Source organism: Dipodomys ordii, unplaced genomic scaffold (genome assembly GCF_000151885.1).
Source record: "Dipodomys ordii isolate 6190 unplaced genomic scaffold, Dord_2.0 Scaffold243, whole genome shotgun sequence".
Classification (NCBI taxonomy): Eukaryota; Metazoa; Chordata; class Mammalia; order Rodentia; family Heteromyidae; genus Dipodomys; species Dipodomys ordii.
In genome coordinates this window covers 264269-285313 of record NW_012267459.1, presented here as the reverse complement: position 1 = coordinate 285313, position 21045 = coordinate 264269, and the positions used below count along the sequence as shown (strand labels likewise).

General features: G+C 38.9%; 1 protein-coding gene across 1 annotated transcript in view; it reads right to left on the bottom strand.

Annotated features, from left to right (window-relative positions):
- LOC106000803 (phospholipid-transporting ATPase IB) overlaps nucleotides 1–21045 on the bottom strand; it is a 407841-nt gene that overhangs the window by 303584 nt on the left and 83212 nt on the right. Inside the window, exons 21-23 of the mRNA XM_013036039.1 lie at nucleotides 20037–20176; nucleotides 17343–17481; nucleotides 10599–10663 (exon numbers count right to left, since the gene is read on the bottom strand). Of these exons, the coding sequence (XP_012891493.1) occupies nucleotides 10599–10663; nucleotides 17343–17481; nucleotides 20037–20176 (344 nt within the window). The remainder of the gene's footprint in view (nucleotides 1–10598; nucleotides 10664–17342; nucleotides 17482–20036; nucleotides 20177–21045) is intronic.

Sequence of the window (21045 nt, the reverse complement as noted above, 5' to 3'; positions counted from 1 at the left end):
TCCCAGAGTTGTCTGCCAAAGCTGGCTTTGAACTTCAATCTTCATATCTCAGCTTCCTGAGTAGGGAGGATTATAGACATGAGGCCACTGGTGCCCACATGTTCCAAAACTTTTTTCATGCACACAAAATTCAGAAGGAATCTACAGATTCTCCTTCACAAGAGTTGCAGTGACCAGCTTCTGCAGTTTCCAGCCAGTAAGAAAACCAAGGCATGGGCTGGGAAGTTGGCTCAGTGGTAGAGCGCTTGCCTTGCATGCTCGAGGCCCTGGGTTCAATTCCTCAGCACCACATAAGCAAAAAGAAAAAAGCCAGAAGTGGTGCTGTAGCTCAAGTGGTAGAGCGCTAGCCTTGAGCTGAAGAGCTGAGGGACAGCGCCCAGGCCCAGAGTTCAGGCCCCACGACCAGACCAAAAAAAAAAAGAAAACCAAGGCAGCAATTTCTTTCTCAATGGGACGCTCAGACATTGTACACCTCACTTCCACTCATGTTCCTCCACTGAGAACTTAACCTCATAGCCACACTCTGCCACAGGGACTCTGTATAATGTACACTCTGCCAGCAGTATCAATGAAGACTTTTACACAATCCCATGGTCATTCCTAAACAATTATTCCATTAGTGATTATGCATATTTACTTCATAAAACATTCTGTTAAAGAATTAATGCTTCAAGCCAGGTGCCGGTGGCTCATGCCTATAATCCTAGTTCCTCCTAGGAGTCTGAAATCTGAGGATTGCAGTTTGAAGCCAGCCTGGGAAGGAAAGTCCTTGAGACTCCCCTCTCCAATTAGCTACTGAAAAACTGGAAATGGAGCTGTGGCTCAGAGTGGTCAAGTGCCAGCCTACCACTTTGACAGGGACAGTACTTGAGCCCTGAGTTCAAGCCCTAGGACTGGCACACAAAAAAAGAATGCTAGAATGCTTCATCCAAAACAAATTTCTCTTGGTTGGTTCACACAAATAGCAGACTTTGGCATCATCCGTAAGTTAACATATTAGAAATAGCTACCCAAATATGTAGTGAATTTTGTAAATCCTAGCAAGGTTTTCCATAGGTCTTCCATTCATATTCAATTCAATTGTTGCTATGATGTGCTATCTCTTACTGCAGAAGACTAATGGCTTTTTCTGTATATGGCTTAATCTAAGAGTCTTGTGCAAGCTAGCTAATCAATGTACCACTGAGCTAACATTCCCATATCCTTTTTTCTTTTTCTTTTGGCAACACTGGGGGTTGAACTCAGGGCCTGTGCTTGCTAGGTAGGCATTAAGCCACACCTCCATCCCCCTTTGTGGGGAGCAAGGGAACTGGTTAATTTTGAGATAGGATCTCACTTTCTTTGTTCCAGGTTCCATGCCTGGACCACAGTCCTACTTTTTTACACATCTTGCAGTAGCTTGAATGACAGGTTTGTGCTACTATACTCAGTTTCTTCCATTAAGATGGAATCTTCCAATCCCCCACCCAACCCCAAGCTAGCCTCAAACCATATCTCACAATGTCACCCTCCTGAGTAGCTAGTGTTACAAGGCTATTGCATTTAGCTCCCCTGCCCTTGTTTACTTTGAGACGGGTTCTCACAAGGCTGTCATTGAACTTGTGATCCTACTGCCTCAACCTCTTAAGTAGCTGGAATTACAAGCATGTACCACCATGCCCAGGATACTTCTTTCCTTTGACCCAGGTCCTCTCACATGCTATGCAAGTACCCTATTGTACCACATCCCCAGACCAAGTGGTAGATAGCTCTTTTTCTTAATTAGTATCCTTAAGAAGTTGTACAAAACAGTTTCAGTCCCACATGTTAGTTTGTGAATACAATGCATCACTCTTCCATTTCTCCCAACCATTCTCTCAATTTTTCTAGTTCCATTTTTACATACATATGTTGAATATTCTTTTTATTTCTTTTTTATTTCTTTTTTGCTGGTTCTGGTTTTGGAACTCACAGATGTTGGCTTGAAAAGATTGTTGAAGACAAGTGAATTGAGGGAAACAACAATAGTGTAAACAGTTGTGATGAGGGTTTGAGTGCTGTCCTTGAGCTTTTTTGCTCCAGGGTAGCATTCTACCACTTGAGCCATAGCTCCACTTCAGGTGCTTACTTAGAGATAACAGCCTTATGGACTTACTTGCCCAGGCTGGTTTCAAACTTCAATCCTCAGATCTGAGCCTCATGATAGCTATGATTACAAGCATGGGCCACCAACACCCAGCTACGATGAATACTCTTATTCTGGTACTCAGGATTCTTAGCTTATAAGGCTTCACTAATCATTATAATTTCATACTATAATACTCAAGATATTTCAGATACCATATATATGTATGGCAAATTTCACAGCTAATGGTAATAGCCTTTGTGGGTAATTGTAAAATTAGTTTGTGTGTTCTGATTATTAATTTACCATACTAAGTAGGTGATGTACAGCTTGAACTAGAATACCTGAGAAGCCAAGGGCATCTATCATAACTGTTTACATTACTGTTGTTGCCCTCAATTCACTTGATTTCAACGATCTTTTCAGGCCAACATCTGTGAGTCAGTTTAACCAGAACCAATCCAGTTTCTAAACTCACTTAGCTCATACAGATGGATGGCTGTATTTCACAAAGGGCTAAAAACAAGGAAAAGGCACAAACCCTAGGGAAGAAACACCCTTCTTGCAGATCTCCACATTTCCCTCTCTAATCCATGCCATGCCTGCCACAGCCATTTCTGGCCCAGTGTGACAAAGATAAGGTTTAAGGTAGCAGTAGCATTCTTTGGGTGTTACTAATAAGGTTAATTTCTCATTACTAATTTTTGACCTAAAAATACAAATTTGCATTATTTCCAGCAGCCTATATCATCGAGTCCTTCACTGGGGTATATGCCACACCTTATTTCAAAGACCACTGATCTCACCTATATGACAGAGCTCCAATATTATTTTGTCAGAACCTGAAAAATCTCAAATTATAGAAATAAATTTTCACTGTAGTAGGCACTAGTGGTTCATTCCTGTAACTTTAGCTATTCAGAAAGCTGAGATCTGAGCAGGGAAGCCCCTGAGACTCTTACCTACAAGTAACCAGCAAAATGCTGTAGGGGAGCTGTGGCTCACATGATAGCCTTGAGAAAGCTAAGAAACAGATCCCAGGCCCTAAGATCAAGCCCAGGGGGGGAAAAAACTCACTGTAACATCTAGAGTCCTTGTTGGACATCAGTCAAGTGAAGGTGATGAACACCAGCTGTGGATCTTTGAAATAAGGTTCTCGTTGCTCACACTTAAATGAGAAATGAAATATGGAAACTTAATTTAAACCCAATGCTTCCAGTTTTGGGTCCATTTCCCTTGTCATTTCTTGTTTACTCCTAAGACTATAAATATTCAACTTAAGCATTCCACTAAACATTGACTAGCTACCAAATTCATTGCCCTAAGACTACTTTTTTTTATTGCAATGGGGATGTTCAGGGGGTTACAGTTACATAAGTCAGGTAATGAGTACAATTATTTTTGAACAATGTCACCTCTTTCCTCATTTTCTCCTCTAGTTTTCCACACTCACCAAATGAAAATTTAATAACAGGCATGCCTTTAACAAAAACAAAGAATGAAGTGGAGGAGAAGGAAAAGAAGATTCTTCCTCAGTATGTATTAGTCAGCAATATAGACGCCAATCCATTTGAGTATCAAACAGCAAAGTGACCCTCTACTCTGAACACATTAAAGTTATTATACTCAAAGATGAAGCTCAAAACCAGTTAAGGAAGAATCTTTCCTAAGAAACTGTACAAAAGGAACTCAGGTACACAGGAGAAAAGCTCAGTGTGGCATCAGACACTACTCATTGGCCCAGGGAAGCAGAAAGCTCAGAAAAGGCTGGAAGCCTTACAGAGCTGAAGGCATCTTGCTAATTCAAAAAACACCTTACAAAAAATTATATTAAGTGAAGTAAGCCAGGCCCAAAGAAACATAGGTCCCATGGTTTCCCTTATTTGCAATATTTAGTATATGTATGAGTCAAGCGGAAAAGGTCAGATAATGTGATGTTAGGAAAATGAACCCTTAGGTATGTATTTTAATGTTTTTTTCCTTTCATGCATTTGTTTCTAACGCATTTATAAGATTATTTCTTTGTTGCTTTGTATGTCCCTCCCCCACAGTATAACCCCTGCTTTCACTATATTTGATGTCAGTATAACTTGTGGAGGAGATGGGGAAAAATAAGTCGTTTAAGGATACAGGTCGACCTGTTGCAACAATGAGAAGTACAAGTTGTCATGTCCAAAACGAACTTTACAATGTTGGGGGGGAGGCGGGGAGGATTGGGGGGGGAGGTTGGGAAGGGATGTGAAGGGTAAACAAAGGAGGAGGCTGCAATGCTTGATAAGAAATGTACACATTAACCTGCCCATGTAATTGTAACCCCTCTGTACAGTGTGTTCACAAAAAATAAAAATAAAACACCTTACAAAAAGGGAGAATAAAGCCAGGCACCAGTCACACCTGTAATCATAACTACTGAGGAGGCTGAGATCTGAGAATCACAGTTCAAAGATAGCCCCAGTAGAAAATTCAATGAGACTCCTACCAAAAGGCTGGAAGTGAACACGTGACTCAAATGGTAAAGTGCTAGCCTTGAGCAAAAGAAGCTCAGGGATAGCACCCAGGTCCTGAGTTCCAACACCAGGACTGGCATAAAAAAAGGGGAAAACAGAAGTTCATCTGTATTAGCCCTAAAAAAGGAGACATTACTGTAATGTGAATTCCTTGAAACTGGGAAGCTTCATGTGCACTCAGTCTGTACAGACTCACCTAAGGGCCTGGGGACCCTTTAGCCCTGGATCTCCATTTTTTTTCCTATAGATGTACTACTGAGCCTCGGTTGATTTCTAAATTGCTCTTCACATTAGTGTACACTTGTTCCATATCTTGTGAGCATACTTTAAACAGAAATTCTTATTATAGCTAAAAAATATAATCCGAAGTCTGTTCATTTGTTCACTCAAACATCTAATTGGCTGAGTTCCTAATGTATAAAAGGCATTGTCTTGAAAGTAAAGCTGTCCAATTTAAGGGGGAAAAACAGACTCTTATTCACAGACCTTACATCCTATGGGATTATAGAGGGAGACAGATAAATGATAAGAGCCAAAAAATTAATTGAAAAACCTGAGTACAGAATAAATATGTTTTCTCCAAAGATGATTTACAAATGACTAAAAAGTACATGAAAAGATGCCTTGTGTCATCATTTGTTATTTGGTAAATACAAATCAAAACCCACAATAAGATAATACTCTCATGCTCATTAGGACAGCTAGCCATTAAAAAAAAGGGGAGGAGGGATAGGCACCAGTGATTCACACCTGTAATCCTAGCTACTCAAGGGACGGAGATCTAAGAATTGTGGTTCAAAGCCAGCCTAGTAAGAAAAGTCCATGAGACACATCTGCAGTAAACTACTCCAAAAAAGCTGGAAGTGGAGTTGTAGCTGAAGTGGTAAAGCACTAGCCTTAAGCAAAAAGAAGCTCAGGGAAAGGAGAAAGAAGAAAGGAGAAGGAAGAGCAAGAGGAAAGAAGAAGGAAGAAGGAAGAAGTAGGTGGCAAAGTAAAAGCAAGTGTTGGCCAAGGCGGAGAAGTTAGAACCTTTGTCAACACTTCTGGTAGAAACGTACCATGAATTGTCACTGTGGAAAACAATATGGCTGCTCCTCAAAAAGTGAAATGCAGGGTGCTGGTAGCTCATACCTGTAATCCTAGCTCCTCAAGAGGCCAAGATATGAGGATCAAGGCTCAAAGCCTGCCTGAACAGAAAAGTCTATAAGACTCTTATCTCCAATTAACCATCAAAAAGCTGAGAGTGGAGCTTTGGCTCAAGTGTTAGAGCACTCAGGGACAATGCTCAGGCTCCAAGTTCAAGCCCCAGGATGGACACAGAAAAAAAAATTGTCAAGTTACCATATTACTCTTCAACTTCACCTCTAAGTACATCCCTTAAAGAACTGAGAGTAGGGTCTTGAGGAATTACTTATCCATTCATGCTCATAGCAGTATTATTCACAATAGCCACAGGTAGAGGCAATCCAAGTACTATCAACAGATAAATAGATCCACAAACCATACACATACAAAACAGAATACTACTCGGTCTTAAAAAAGGAAAGAAATCAGGCTGGGAGGGAGCACAGCAGTAAAACACTTGGCTAGCAAGTTCAACACCCTGAGTTTGATCCCTAATACTAAAATTGAAAAGACAAAAAAAATATTGAGGGGAAAAAAGTTATATCTTATACCACAATATCAGGGAATTTGTGACCACCATGCTAAGTGAAATAAGTCAGCCAGAGCAATCAAATGCACAATAGGAAACCAATAATATAAGGTAGTTAAGCAACACACAGTAGTCCAAATCATAGAAAAAAAAGAATGGCTTCTAGGGACTGGGAGAAAGTAGGGATGGTATGCTGCATGTAATTTAATGAGTATAAAATTTTAGACAATTTAAAAAAAGGGCTCTAGGGATAGAGGTTAGTGATGGTTCTATAATAATTATAATGTACTTAATGCCATTGAAATGTGCACTTAAAATGGTTAGGGTATATTTCACAATTTTCATAAATATATGCAGTATTTCTAATGACAAATAAAGGCCAGGGTGAGAGGAAGGGCTGGGCTGATGGGGAGGGATCCTTGCATACAAGGGAGGTTTCCTTAGTACTCCAGAACATGTAAGAGTAGAGTCCAAAAGATGGGACATGATCTAAAATTCCAGACTTATTTTCCTTTCTTCTTTGCTGTTATTCTCCTCAAATAGTTGTGCAAGGAGTATCAATTAGCATGTCCATTTATGTGTACAAATCATCTTTGTGTGTGTGTTTGTGTGTGTGTGTGTGTGTGTGTGTCTGGCTGGCTGGCTGGCTGGCTGGCTGGCTGGCTGGCTGGCTAGCTGTCCTGAGGTTTGAAGTCAGGGCCTGGATACTATCCCTGAGCTTTTTTTGCTCAAGGCTAGCATTCTACCACTTGAGCCACAGCTCTACTTCCTGGGGGGGGTTTTTTTGGGGGGGAGTGGAGGTGAACAGTTTATTGGAAGTAAGAATCTCACAGACTTTCCTGCACAAGTTGGCTTCAAACTGTGATCCTTAGATCTCAGCCTCCTGAGTAGCCAGATTACAGGTATGAGAAGACACCAGCACCTGTGCATGAACGATGTATCTTGATTAAAGTCATCCCTTCCATCATTCTCCACCACTCTCATGTATCTCATTTCCCACCAATCTTAAATTACCTGTTTCCATTTTACATATGTACATTGAGTAGTATTATTGTATTCACCCACCATTCCTCTTTCTACTCTTCCACCCTCTTTCTTCCCTTGGCCCTCACTTCTCTCATAGACATATTTTAGCCATATATTAATTGTTAATAGTTCAAAGCACTTACACTATGGAAACCACCCCTGCACATCTCATACCTAATTCAGTTTGATAGAGTATATATGCATATGGCTCTATATATTTTCATATGTTTATATTTTAGATCTAATTTCCATATATAAAGGAAAGTATGTGCCCCTTATCTCTCCTGAGTCTGGCTTACTTCATTCAATATGAGTTTTTCCAGGTCCATTCATTTCCCTAAAAAAGATAGTTTCTTGATGGATAAATAAAATGGTGTGTGTGTGGGTTTGTGCATATTCATGCACATGTGCGTATGTGTATATGCTATACTTTCTGTCTGTTCGTTGGTTATAGTGTATCTGAGCTATTTCCATAACTTGGCTATGGTGAATATAGTACTGCAATAATTGATGTGCAAACAGTTTTATTGTATCCTGACTTACAACCTTTTGGATAAAAGCTCAAGTGATACTGTGGGGCCATGGGGGATTTCTCTTTTTTAATTTTTTAGAAACTCCCATACTAATTTCCATAGTGGTTGCACTACTTTACATTCCTACCAACAGTGAAGTAGGATTCCTTTTTCTTTGCATTTTGTTGTTTGTATTCTTGATGATGGCCACTGTTATTTTGATGTGCATTTCGTTATGGCCAAAGATGCTAATCATTTCTTCATGTCTTTATTGGCCAATTGTACTTTTTTCTGAGAAGTGTCTGTTTAGCTCCTTTGCCCATTTATTAACTGGATTATTGATTCTCTAGGGGAGTAATTTTTTTGAGCTATAGCTAGCAAATATCTTCTCCATAGGTTTCTATAGTTTGAATGTTGAATGATGCTCAAAAACCCATTTGTTAAAGACTTGGTTCTCAGAGTGGCATTATTGACAAGTAGTAGAACCTTTGAGAGGTAGAACCTAATGTGAGGTCTTTGAGGACACTCCCCTGCAGAAGTCTCGGGACCCTAGTCTCTGCCTCTTCCTTTTTATCTTTTTAATTATTTCCTTGATAATTTGTTTGCTTGTTTCTTTTTGTCTCCTAACCTTGAAGCAAGTGGTTATTCATCACTGTACATTCCCGCCATGATGAGCTGCCTCCATACAGGCCCAAAATAATTGAGCCAACCAATCATAGAATGTAACTTCAAACTGTGTGCCAAAATAAGCCTTTTCTTTATATGATTATCTCAGGGGTTATATATGATTTTCTCATGTTATGTCCTACAAAAGGTAGCACACAGACAACAATGCAAACAAGGATAACAGCCACGTGAGCCGAACCCTGAAGCTCTCATATCAAGAGGGGTATCTTGCCAGCAGTGCCTTGGAAACACACAGAACTATGAACTGTGTTCTTGCCTCCTATTCTTGGGGATGGTGAAAGGGTAGAAAGCATCTTGGTCTTCACAGTAGACACCTCCCCAATTTGCACAAATAGAAACTTCTGTAAATACTTCTTTCCTCCCTTGAAAAGCATAACAAACACTTCCATCAACTTTTAGCACTAGCATTAAATAATCTGAATAGAATGGTGGCTACAGGTAAGTGATAGAAATTTGTTAGAAGTCTTTGTTTTTGTTTGTTTTGTTTATGCTGATCCTGATGCTTGAACTCAGGGCCTGCCTAGGTGCTATCCTTGAGCTTTTTCACTCAAGTCTAGCATTTTACCACTTGAGCCACAACTCCACTTCCAGCTTTTGGGCAGCTAACTGGAGATAAGAGTTTCAAGAACTTTCCTGCCTGAGCTGGATTTGAATCACAATCTTCACAGCAATCTTCAGAAATCCTGAGAAGGTAGAATTATAGGTTCAAAGCCCAGGCTGGCTTTGAACCATAATCTTCAGATCTTCTGAGTTTCTAGAATTACAAGTGTGAGCCACTGGACTTGGTCCTGTTAGAAATCTTAACAAGTGAAATCTCATAGTTAGCTCATATTTTCATATCAAACAACTTCACAGATCATTGTTTACCCAGCCCAGTATCTTCAGTGGTTTTATGCTAAGATGGAGTAGAAAATTGTCTATAAAGTACTTAGAGAACCATGTTGTTCAATTTTCAGTGAACTAGTGGTATCTGGTGTTGGTAAGTTAAGTACATATGTATCCTATTACCACATAATTTAATTTATTTTTTTAATTTTTATTTATTTTTTATTGTGAAAATACTGTACAGAGGGGTTACAATTACATGGGCAAGATAATGAGTACATTTCTTTTTTTTTTTTTTTGGTCCGGTCGTGGGGCCTGAACTCTGGGCCTGGGCGCTGTCCCTCAGCTCTTCAGCTCAAGGCTAGCGTTCTACAACTTGAGCCACAGCACCACTTCCTGCTTTTTTCTTTTTGCTTACGTGGTGCTGAGGAATCGAACCCAGGGCCTCAGGCATGCAAGGCAAGCGCTCTACCACTAAGCCACCTTCCCAGCCCATGAGTACATTTCTTATCAAGCATTGTAGCCTCCTCCTTTGTTTCCCCTTCCCATCCTCCCCTCGCCCCCCCTACCCAATCCTCCCCGCCCCCCCCACCAAAGTTGTAAAGTTCGTTTTCAACATAACAACTTGTACTTCTCATTGTTGCAACGGGTCAGTATTGGGGCTTGAACTCAGTGTCTCGACCTTCTCTTAGCTTTTTGGCTCAAAGCTGGTGCTCTACCACTTGAGCCATAGCTCCAATTCTGGCTTTTTGATGGCTAATTGGATATGAGTCTCATGGGCTTTCTTGCCTGGGCAGGAAACAGCAATCCTTATATCTCAACCTCCTAAGTAGCTATTAGGCATTAACCACCAGTGCCCAGCTCTATGACTACATAAATTTAAATAACTACATACACTTGAGCATTAGCTTTATGTTAAAGTTTCTACTAGAAAGAAAACACTCTAGTAACCTACAATGAAGTCACCACTTCTTATAAGTCATTTCATAATTGGTTCCATTAGTTCAGGTAAATATTTCATAAGTGCCCATTAAAATCAAACCAAATTTCAAACCAAATCAAACCCATTTCAAATGCACAATTGTAAGTGAAGAAGACAATATTCTCAACTTAGAATATTTTGATGTTTTATGGATAAAACATCTGCTCATACATATAAGTAAACTAAACACAGTAGTTTTATAATTGCTTTTCACAAATAAAAGCAAACTGTCAGTCATGGTGGAAACAAGCCACACATTTAATAAAACTATATCAGATACAACTTTTGAAAAGCTACTTACATCCAAGGAATCCTCCTTCAGTAGGATAAGAGCCATATTCTGTGATACCAATCGGCAGGAATATCCTAAATGGAGAAGGGACAACACATGAATTCCTAAGTCAATAGCTGATCAAATTCAGCCTCCCTTCTTAGGTCTGCCTATTTCCATTCATACTGAGGAAAAGGGAAAAAGTGAAGGAAATGAGAGCCTAAGTTGATTTTGATTCTTGTAGGCAGTGTAAATAGACCTGGTTGAGAAAGTCTTTATAAGTAAAGGCTAAAACAAATACTTGTCAATTTTCTGTGGATTTTTCTTTAGCCTCATAATCCTTGTGTAACATTAAAATGAGCCTTAGATTATCTAAAATAACAGCAAACACTTTAGGAAGACAAAGGAAATTGAGTGTTGCTCTTACCAGCATAAACATGCCTATTGCAATTGCCAGATCCTGCATTTCCTTTATAAAAAAGTGGGTTATGTGCTCTTGCCTGTAATCCTAGCTACTCAGAAGGTTGAAATCTGAGGATCAAGATTCAAAGCTAGCCAGGGCAGGAAAGTGTGAGATTCTAATCTGCAATTAACCAGAAAAGAGCTGGAAAGTGAGCTGTGGTTTAAATGGTAGTGTACCAGCTTTGAGCAAAAATACTAAGGGATAGTACTCAGGCCCTGAGTTCAACCTCTTGATTAGTATCAAAATTTTCAATTGCATTTTTAAATCAAAGTAAAGAGAAATTGCTTCTTCTCTTCCTTGGAAGGCAACGTACTTCTATAAAGTTCTTTTTTATCCAAGGACCTCTCACAGACCAAGACAAGAGCCTCCTGACTTCTCCTCTCTCAAATCCACAGGTTTAGTGGGGGAGCAGGCAATTCAAGCAACCCAAGACCCATGGTGTCTTCCCAAGTACTAGTCTGTCTTTCAAATGACTCCACATCCTTTCAGTCCCCTGGAGAAGGGTTGGCATTAATAGGTACCTTTTACCTGCCTCATCTCCATTTTCTGTCATTGAGAAGGAACAAGGAATAAATCTACCTTGGAAATGGGTCCCTGCTACCTGTATTTTTCTTAACAACTCAAGATAATATATCAACAATTAAATAAAACAAGTTTACAATAAATTTAAAAATAAAAAAACAAAAAACAAGTCATTCGGTAGGCAAAAGTTCAATCTTTAAATAATGTGCGTACAATCTCAAACTCTGTTCCTAAAGCCAGAAGGAACAGCCTGGGTTTTCATCATGGAACATCCACAAAAGGAGACAGGCATTTAACTAAGGGACTTTTCTACCCAGCAGATTCTACTTTCATCCTTAGGAAAACCCAGCCACAAGTATAAAACAGAAGTTAAAATGGGAAGAAATTAAGATAAAGAAGAACCTTTGTGAGCCAATTGCCTGTACCTCATACCTGTAACCTTAGCTACTCAAGAGGCTGAGATCTGAGGATCATGGTTTGAAGCCAGTCAAAAAAGTCAGAAGTGGAGCTGTGGCTCAAGTAGTAGAGTGCCAGCCTTGAATGAAAGAGCCTAGGAGGAGTGTGAGGGCCTGAATTCAAAGCCCACTACCAGTCCAAAATAAAAAAACTTTGTTGGGCTGAGGGAGAGGAAGGAATATGGAACAAGTAATATTTTTATTTATTTTGCAATGTACAGTATATTTTTCATTCATGATAGTCACTTAAAAATATTTTGTAAAGCACCTCAGAAGACAAACTTTAAAGCAAAAAAACAACTTTTTTAAAAAATGCAGTTAATATCTTTTAAAGCCATATCAAAAGAGATGGCATACAAGCTGTTTAATAATCATTATGTCATGGAAATGAGATCATTTCTCTTATAAAACCACCATGTATTTCTAAAAACTAAAGCAACTGAATAATACCACATGGCAAATGTTTGTTAAATACCTCCTAAAAAGGAGGGAGAAAAAATGAAACAATTATGTGTATATTCTCAATCAATTTAACAACAGTGGTGGACAGAAAATAAATGGATGTTCAATTCTTTGTTACTATTAACATTTTGCAAATACATTCTTCCTTCCCTCACATTGTTTGATGAGGTCCAGAAGAGAGGCTCAACACTTTGTTTCACTGACAAAAGGGATCGACCCCATGTTTGGCTTAACCCTCCATCCTTAGAGACTGCCAGCAACTCCATATAATGTAGAGGATTACTGTAACTAATGTAAAAAGATTTGCTGGTAGCATTTTATTTGAACAACAGCTGTAGACACAACTCTTGATTTTTATGTCCCAGCTTTCTGCTTTATTTTAGCTTTTGCAATTTAGGCAAAATGCCATTTGACAAGTGAAGTTATACCACAATATTATGAAAAATCCTAAGTGTTTTTTGTCACCATGGTTGGCAAGAGAATAGGGAGACAAGAAATAAAACTACTGATACTTGGTAGAACTTAACTACACACAGCGAAAGCCTCCTGAGAAGAAACAAATTAGTTTGTTCGCTTACTTAGTTTGTTTGCTTACTTTTTTAATTTGGAAAATGACATGAGATTTTTTTTCTTAGAGAATTATCACACAGAACATTTGCTCTACACAGACCACAGAAGTTTAACCTAGTTAACTATGATTTAACCAATGTAGTAAAATATATCATGCCAATCCAAGTTTTGTGCATTTGATTTCTAATGTTTTTGGATAACATGAGATCAACGCTTGGCGAAGAGCCAGGTAGAAAAAGTCAAACCATACTTATAAATTGAAGTCTAGATCTTTAATCTGACAATTTAACAAGACGACCATAAAATGACTGGGAGAAATACCCCTGAGATCTCACTTTTTACTACAGATGAAATTAACAGCATACTACAAAAATTTTTTTCATCTTTCTACTGCCTGAGTATAATCAACACTCAAGAAATCAAAGTATTACAGAGCCTATACTACTCAAAGCAGGACTTGATTTGTTTACTTATTTATTTAAATGCTGGTATGGGGCTTGAACTCGGGGTCTAGCTCTCTTGTTTAGCTTTTTCACTCAAAGCTGGCAGTCTACCACTTGAGCTATACCTCCACTTCTAGCATTTTGATGATTAATTAGAGATAAAGAGTCTCACAGACTTTTTTGCTAGGACTGGCTTCTAACCTCGATCCTCTTATGTAGCCAGGATTATAGGCATGAGCCACTAGTGTACAGTACTTTAAAAAAATTGTTGAAGGCTCAAGTTTTCTACCTATCTCATCTGTGAACCCCTCCTTGATCTTCTGGGAAGAAGGTATCATGTAGTATGACTACATGCCAGATTTAAATTCATCCTTACCTCAGGTGGCCCAGACCGAGTTACTCAATATTGCTGTTTAGTTTAATCTTTAGGATGTATATATCTACAGGATCTGTGCCCATCTACTTGGGATGCACTCATAGTGCTGTGAAAGGAGTTTGCACAATATCTGACACATACGAACTTTACAACTTTGGTGCAGGGCGGGGGGAGGATGGGAAGGGATGGGAAGGGGAAACAAAGGAAGAGGCTACAATGCTTGATAAGAAATGTACTCATTATCTTGCCCATGTAATTATAACCTCTCTGTACAGTATTTTTACAATATAAAAACAATATCTGATGTTTACTAGTAACTATTACAGACAGCATATTTAGCTTCTACACTACAATTCATATGAACTTATCTGTTTCATTTCTGTTATGAATTCTGTCTTATATATAATGAACTCATACTAGCTACTGGTAGTCACAAAGTACGGTAGGTCATGCTTGTATCATAGCTATTCAGGAGGCTGACATATGAGGATCATGGTTTGAAGCTAGCCCAGGCAAGAAAGTCCTTGAGACTGTTATTTCCAAAAAAGCCAGAAGTTTTAGCTATAACTCAAGTGTTACAGGGCCAGCATTGAATGAAGAAGCAAAGAGACAGCTCCCAGGCCCTGAGTTTGAGTTCAAGTCCCAGACAGGCACAGAAAATAAATTAAATAATTAAATATAATGAGCTAGATGCTAGGGGCACATGCTTGTAATCCTAGATACTTAGAAGGCTTAGATCCAGAGAATGACCATTTGAAGCCAGTTCAGGTAGAAAAGTTCAGGAGACTCCCTCTCCAATTAACCAGCACAAAGTCAAACAGTGCAAGTGGAAGAGTACAACCTGAGCCATAAGCAAGCCTACTGAGAGTGCAAGACCCTGACTTCAGGCTCCACTATCAGCCAGAAAGAAAAATTATCCATTGATGGATAATAAAAGTTAAGTATATTGAGAAACTCCAAATCATACTCAGAAATAGTCTGAGATGAAATGAACATTGAGATTCTGTTCTCACTCATTCCACATTCACTAGGAAAAAAATAGACTCTGAAACTCTACATCTATCTACAACTATTTAATGGATGTCTTATCCAGTGCTAATAAGGAAATGACAACTACATGATTCACAGAGACCACATCTGAAATTTCACTTTAGACTAGTCCATGCCAAATTTTTAAGTTAAAAATGAAAATTGTGCCGACTCCTCAAAATACAGCAAGTTAGTACAAACTGAAACCCAGCCCTGCAGGCTCCGGGCAACAAGCCAGTTTCAAACTAGTAAATTTCTCCCAACAAGACAATTTGTCTATCTGCACAAAATTCACAGGTTATAAGACACACAAATATGCTGGAACTTAATTTAACTAAGTATTTTTATTTCCTAGATATAAAAGAAAAATTACATAAAAAAATAAATTCTCCAACCTGACTTATGACATTGTAACCCTTTGTGCAACTACTTAATAAATAAATTCTTCAGCTAGAGATGTAGGTCAGCAGTAGAGGGCCTACCTAGTATGTGTGAGGGTCTGAGTTCAACTGAGAAAAAGTAATTCTTTTAACTTTCAAGCTGGCTGTCAGTGTCTTGTGCCTGTAATTCTAGCTACTTGGGAGGCTGAGATCTAAGGATCATGGTTTGAAGCCATACCAAGCTTCAAAGAGTCCATGAGGCATTTATTTCCAATTAACTACCAAAAAGGTAGAAGTGGAGCTATGGCTCAGGTATGAAAATGCGAAGGGAGAGTGAATAAAGAATGGTTCAGACCAAGCTCTTTCAAAGATCACCAGTCCCTAACTGCTAACAACATGTTCAATAACATCAAAGAAGAAATTTTGATGTGGCTGACACACAGATAACAAGTGAGCAAAGAAACATCTTGAGAATACTTACCAAGAAAAATTAACTAAGAAATGCTTGGTGGAGGGCCAAGTCTGGTGGCACATGCCTATAATCCCTATTACTTGGGAGACAGAAACAGAAAGGTAACAGTTCAAGGCTAGACTAAAAAAGCCTGAGGCCTTATATGAAAAACAAAACAGCGGGGGGGCGGGCAGTATAGTTCAAGTGGTAGAGCACTTTCCTAGCAAGCATAAGGCCTTACATTCAACCCCAGTAGAGGAGAGGAGAGGAAGAAATCCTAATGTATGTAACTGCTTTTGGTGCCAAAACTATCTTACTATGCCTTCTCAGGAAAATGCACAAAATAATCTTTTTTTAGATATCATATAGAATTCAAAAGTTGAAAATTTAGATTTCTTATTGCTTTCTTCAAAGAAACCTTACTTAGAGCTAGCAAGACTCTTTTATCAGGCAATACACTGGTTGTAGTGATGTGCGTCAGCATTCCAGCTATGTGAGAAGTGTGAATAGGAGGCCAGCCTGGGCAAAACACAAGAGCCTATGCAATGAATTAATAATAATAATAACTAAAGCAAAAATGACTGGAAAGGTGACTCAAATGGTTGAGTACTTGCCTAGCAAGCATGAAGTCCTGAGTTCAAACACTAATACCACCAAAAAAAAAGTTGTGTAACTTTGGGGTCTGATGTAGAGCAACTGCCTAGCAGGCAAGAAGTACCCCCACTTCAATCCATAGCACTGAAGGGAAAAAAAAGTGTTACACAATTTATTAATGTATTAATCACATGAGAAAAATTACTAGAAACGCTGAAATCAAGTGACTGCAGTTCTGTTCAAAGTAGTTTTTTAGAATGCTGTCAACTTAATCAAATGTATCTCTTTCTTCAAACCTACTCTGTTGAATCAGTTGTCTTTCCAATGATCATGGCCTTCTGGGATGAATTTAATTTTCTTAAAAAAAATAAAAATAGACAGGTGCTAGTGGCTCATAGCTATAATCCTATCTATTCAGAAGGCTGAGATCTGAAGATCATGGTTCAAAGCCAGCCTATGAAGGAAAGTCTGTGAGATTCTAATCTCCAATTAACCACTGAAATGTCAGAAATGGAGCTCTAGCTAAAATAATAGTGTGTCATGCCTGAATAAAGAATCTAAAGGCAAGTGCCCAGGCCCTGAGTTTATGCCCCAGTACTGGTGTATCCCAGTACTGGTGTGTGGTGTATCCACACACACACACACACACACACACACACACACACACACACAATTAGCATTACAGAATTTTTTAAATTACTTCAGGAAATGGAAACAAGAGGTTTATTCTTTGTTGTTGTTTATGTTTTTTTCATCTTTATTTGTATGTCTTTGGGAGAGTAAGGGAAGGCACAGAAATGGAAGGACAAAAGATAAACAACTGCAGCAGAAGCACTCACTAGACACTATGTTGAAAATGAACTATACAACTTATGGATGGAGATAGGAGGGAAAACCAGGAGAGCATGAGAGAAGGGGTGACATTGTCCAAAAAAAAAAGTACTCTTTACCTGGCTAATGTAACTGTAACCCCTACATGCATCACCTTTATAATAGCAATAAAAATTAAAAATAAATAAAAATGATTACCTATATTAATTGCAGTTTCTTGTTTGTCTCCTGTCAATACCCATATTTTAATTTCTGCTTTCAGCAATGTAGCAATGGTTTCTGGAACGCCGGCCTGAAGGCGATCTTCTATGGCTGTAGCTCCAAGTAATAGTAAATTCTAGAATGAAAAGTAGCTTCTATTAAAGACTAGTTCAGACCTAAGATCAGCATTAATAACAACTCTGACCCAGGCAAGTGAAATGCTCTCAGTCACTTATCCTTACTCTTCACACTAAACTCATGTCATAGATGATTCATAATATCTAGATATGTGGCATTGCCCAAGTATTCACCATGTTGGAACTACTTTGTGCACACGCATGGGCATGCACACACACACACATACACACACACACACACACACACACACACATACACAGAGGCAACCAACACTCATCATTCACTTCTCAGTACTTGGGCAGTGAAGGTAGATATCATCCAAGCAGCAGAGAACATAAGTAGATTATCCTGGTATTAATAATGCTTGACCCCACCCCTCTTGTCCCACTAATGGATAAGCTATCACAATACTCAGCCTATGAAAACTATCAAATCTAGATGCCACATTTGTCTGTAAATATAGGTATAAGAGACTTGTGATGCTCAGGATTGAAAGCTGGAGGGGTAGAGATGCAACACAGTGACACAGAGCATTAGTTCAGCATGCACTGAGGCTCTGGGTAAATCCTAAGCACCATTAAATGGCTAGAGAAGAAAACACAGAAGTATCTGAAGGCTAAGGACTTACAAACTGCTGCCCTTACAGTTTCTTCAATGCACAGGAGAGCCATTTGAGGCTAAGGGTGGGTGTCAATGTGCTTGAACCTCTAGGTTTTCAGGCTTTGGCTATTGGTCTGGCAGATCCCAGACAAACTATGTAGACCAGTCTGCCCCACCACTTACCAGCCTCTACTGAGTCTTTACACAACACTGTAGTTACCAGCAAAATTCAACCACCTCATATGTATCCACCATATATAAGCTAGGCACCACATAGTTAGAACAGCTATTTAAACAGTTTTTCAGATGCTAAACAGAGTTTGCGATATTTCCATTTTATGTTTGGCCTGATCTTGTTTTTATACTTGGATGATAAAATGTGGCACAAAGTAGACTCCATACATGTGAATTATAAACTAACTTGCTGTGCGAACAAACTTATTTAACCTAACAATATATCCAAATAAAATGTTAGCCAATCAGAGGAGTTGAACCTCCTGCCAATCAGGGACTGAAGCTTGTCCATATAAGGAAAATGCTAATTGTAACCAATCAGGTTTTTTCTATATGTCACTTCCTTTTATTTGGCTATAAACATAAGCTCTCTATATGGTGTAATTATAAGAAACACCTGCTTCCAGGAACGTTGTCATGTTCTAGAACCTTGACTGTTTAAGTAAAATTTGATAAAGGCAACACAATGCCTTTTATTTTTTTCTATAGTAAAGCAGGGCAAATAAATGCCTGGATTCAGTTCTACCTCTACCTTGATTCCATTAAAATGATTAAACATAAAACTCAAGTGAAAACTAAGTATGACCAGGCCCTAGTGGCACATGCCTGTAATCATAGAAGGCTGAGATTTAAGGATCATGGTCCAAAGCCAGCCCAGGCAGATAAATCCAAGGGACTCATCTCTAAAAGCTGGAAGTGGATGTGTGGCTCAAGTTTTAGAGTACTAGCCTTGAGAGAAAAAAGAAAAGAAACAAGAGAGAAGACAAGCCTGAGTTCAAGCCCAAGAACTATTACAAAAAAAATAATAAAATAAAACTTGAGAATTAACAAGTAAAAGCAAACAAAAAGCAAGCAATGGTTCAAAGTTATAGAAACTGGAAAATCAATAATCCATTGATTGTTTATATGAACTAAAAAAGTTGAAATCTAGCTTCCACATTCAAAGGGATCATATAGTATAAAACTACCTGATGCCTGGGATAAACTAAAAAACAAACAAAACAAAATCAAACTATGAAATAAGGAATATCAACAGTAAAACATAAATAAGTGTGAGAATTCCTATCCAGCCTAACACTCTGATTGCTCAAAGAACTCAATAGGGCAAGCTCATTAAGGTTAATCTTCCAAAAGCCAGAAAGCCATCAATGCAGTTTTTGACTAATATTTATTACAATATCATTAATACTTAGCTGAGGGTGGCTACACTTTTCAGACAACCCATGTAAACAAAGTAAAGAAATAGCTGGGGGAAAGCTGGTGGCTCATGTCTAACTACTACTACTAACTACATTCTAACTACTCAGGAGGCTGAGATCTGAGGATCAGGATTCCAAGACAGCCTGGGCAGGAAAGGTCTTGAGACTCTTATCTCCTATTAACCAGAAAATATCAGCAAGTAGAGTTGTGGCTCAAGTGATCATGCCTTGAACAAAAAAGCCAAGTGAGAAAGAAAGGCTCTAAGTTCAAGCCCCAGCACTGACAAAAAAAGATAGTTAGATAGATGATAGATAATAGATAGATAATAGATAGATAGATAGATAGATAGATAGACAGATAGATAGATTCAATAAAGCAAAGAAATGAGTTAACATTACAACATTTACAATAAAAGTATTCATTATAGGACAACAGAATTTCTGTTGAGAGACTTTGTTGAGTAGGTAGAAGCTTAAGTCCTTCACTGGGCACAAAAGATACTATTCTGGGTGTGCTTACCTTCTCAATGATCTCATAACACTCTTCCAAGCGCTGAGCTCTGTCTTTCAGTATGATGCTGGCTTCCTGGTAGACTTTCAGCCACTCCTCATACTCATTCTCAGAGAGATCAGCATAGGCCACACAAAGAGTCCGCAAGCCTGCAAGACAGCCACTGGTGAATTGTGGCAAGCAGAATACATTGCTTCCTAGCCCATCATGTGGCTCCTTTTTAGATCTCAAAAAAAAGAAATTATAGAAGCCATATACTTTTAAGCTCATACACCTACAAAGGGAAATTTTTAAGTGTTACTATATTCTTGCACAAATTGCCTATGTGAAAGAATAAATTTTCCATAGCGAAGGGAGATAGGAGCTGTGCATGATCCACATGTACCTGCACAGTAGGCAGGAATCAGCAAATAGAGGAAGAAGGGAAGGAAGGAAACTGACACAAAAAGCCCAATTGTGCTATCTCATGAAAAAGTGGGTTTTCAGGCAGCTGTGCCTGATCAAGTGTGTAGGGCTCTGTGTGTGTGTGTGTGTGTGTGTGTGTGTGTGTAACACACATCTCACATATGCGTGCTTGTGTAGCCACAGGAACACACCATAGTGACAAAGCACAATCTGCAGTTAAGCCTGGCTCCTGCTATCAATACCATCACCAGCAGAGAAACTGGATGTCATTGTTGACTGAAGACATCCTAAGAGCTCCTTTCCTGTTCAATGTGGGCCTAGTGACTTATTCCCTCCTGAAGTCATGGAGAAGCCAATGTCATAGGAGAATAAGAGAGTCGGGGAAGCTGGGCACTGGTGGTTCACATCTGTAATCCTTGCTACTTAGAAGGCTAAGATCTGAGGATCACGGTTCAAAGCTATCCAGGACAGGAAAGTCCTTGAGATTCTAATCTCCAATAAGCCTTCAAAAAAAAAAGCCAGAAGTAAAGCTATGGTTCAAGTGATAGAGCATTAGACTCATGCAAAATAAGCTCAGCTGAGTTTAAGCCCCTGGATTGATGGGGGAGTGGGG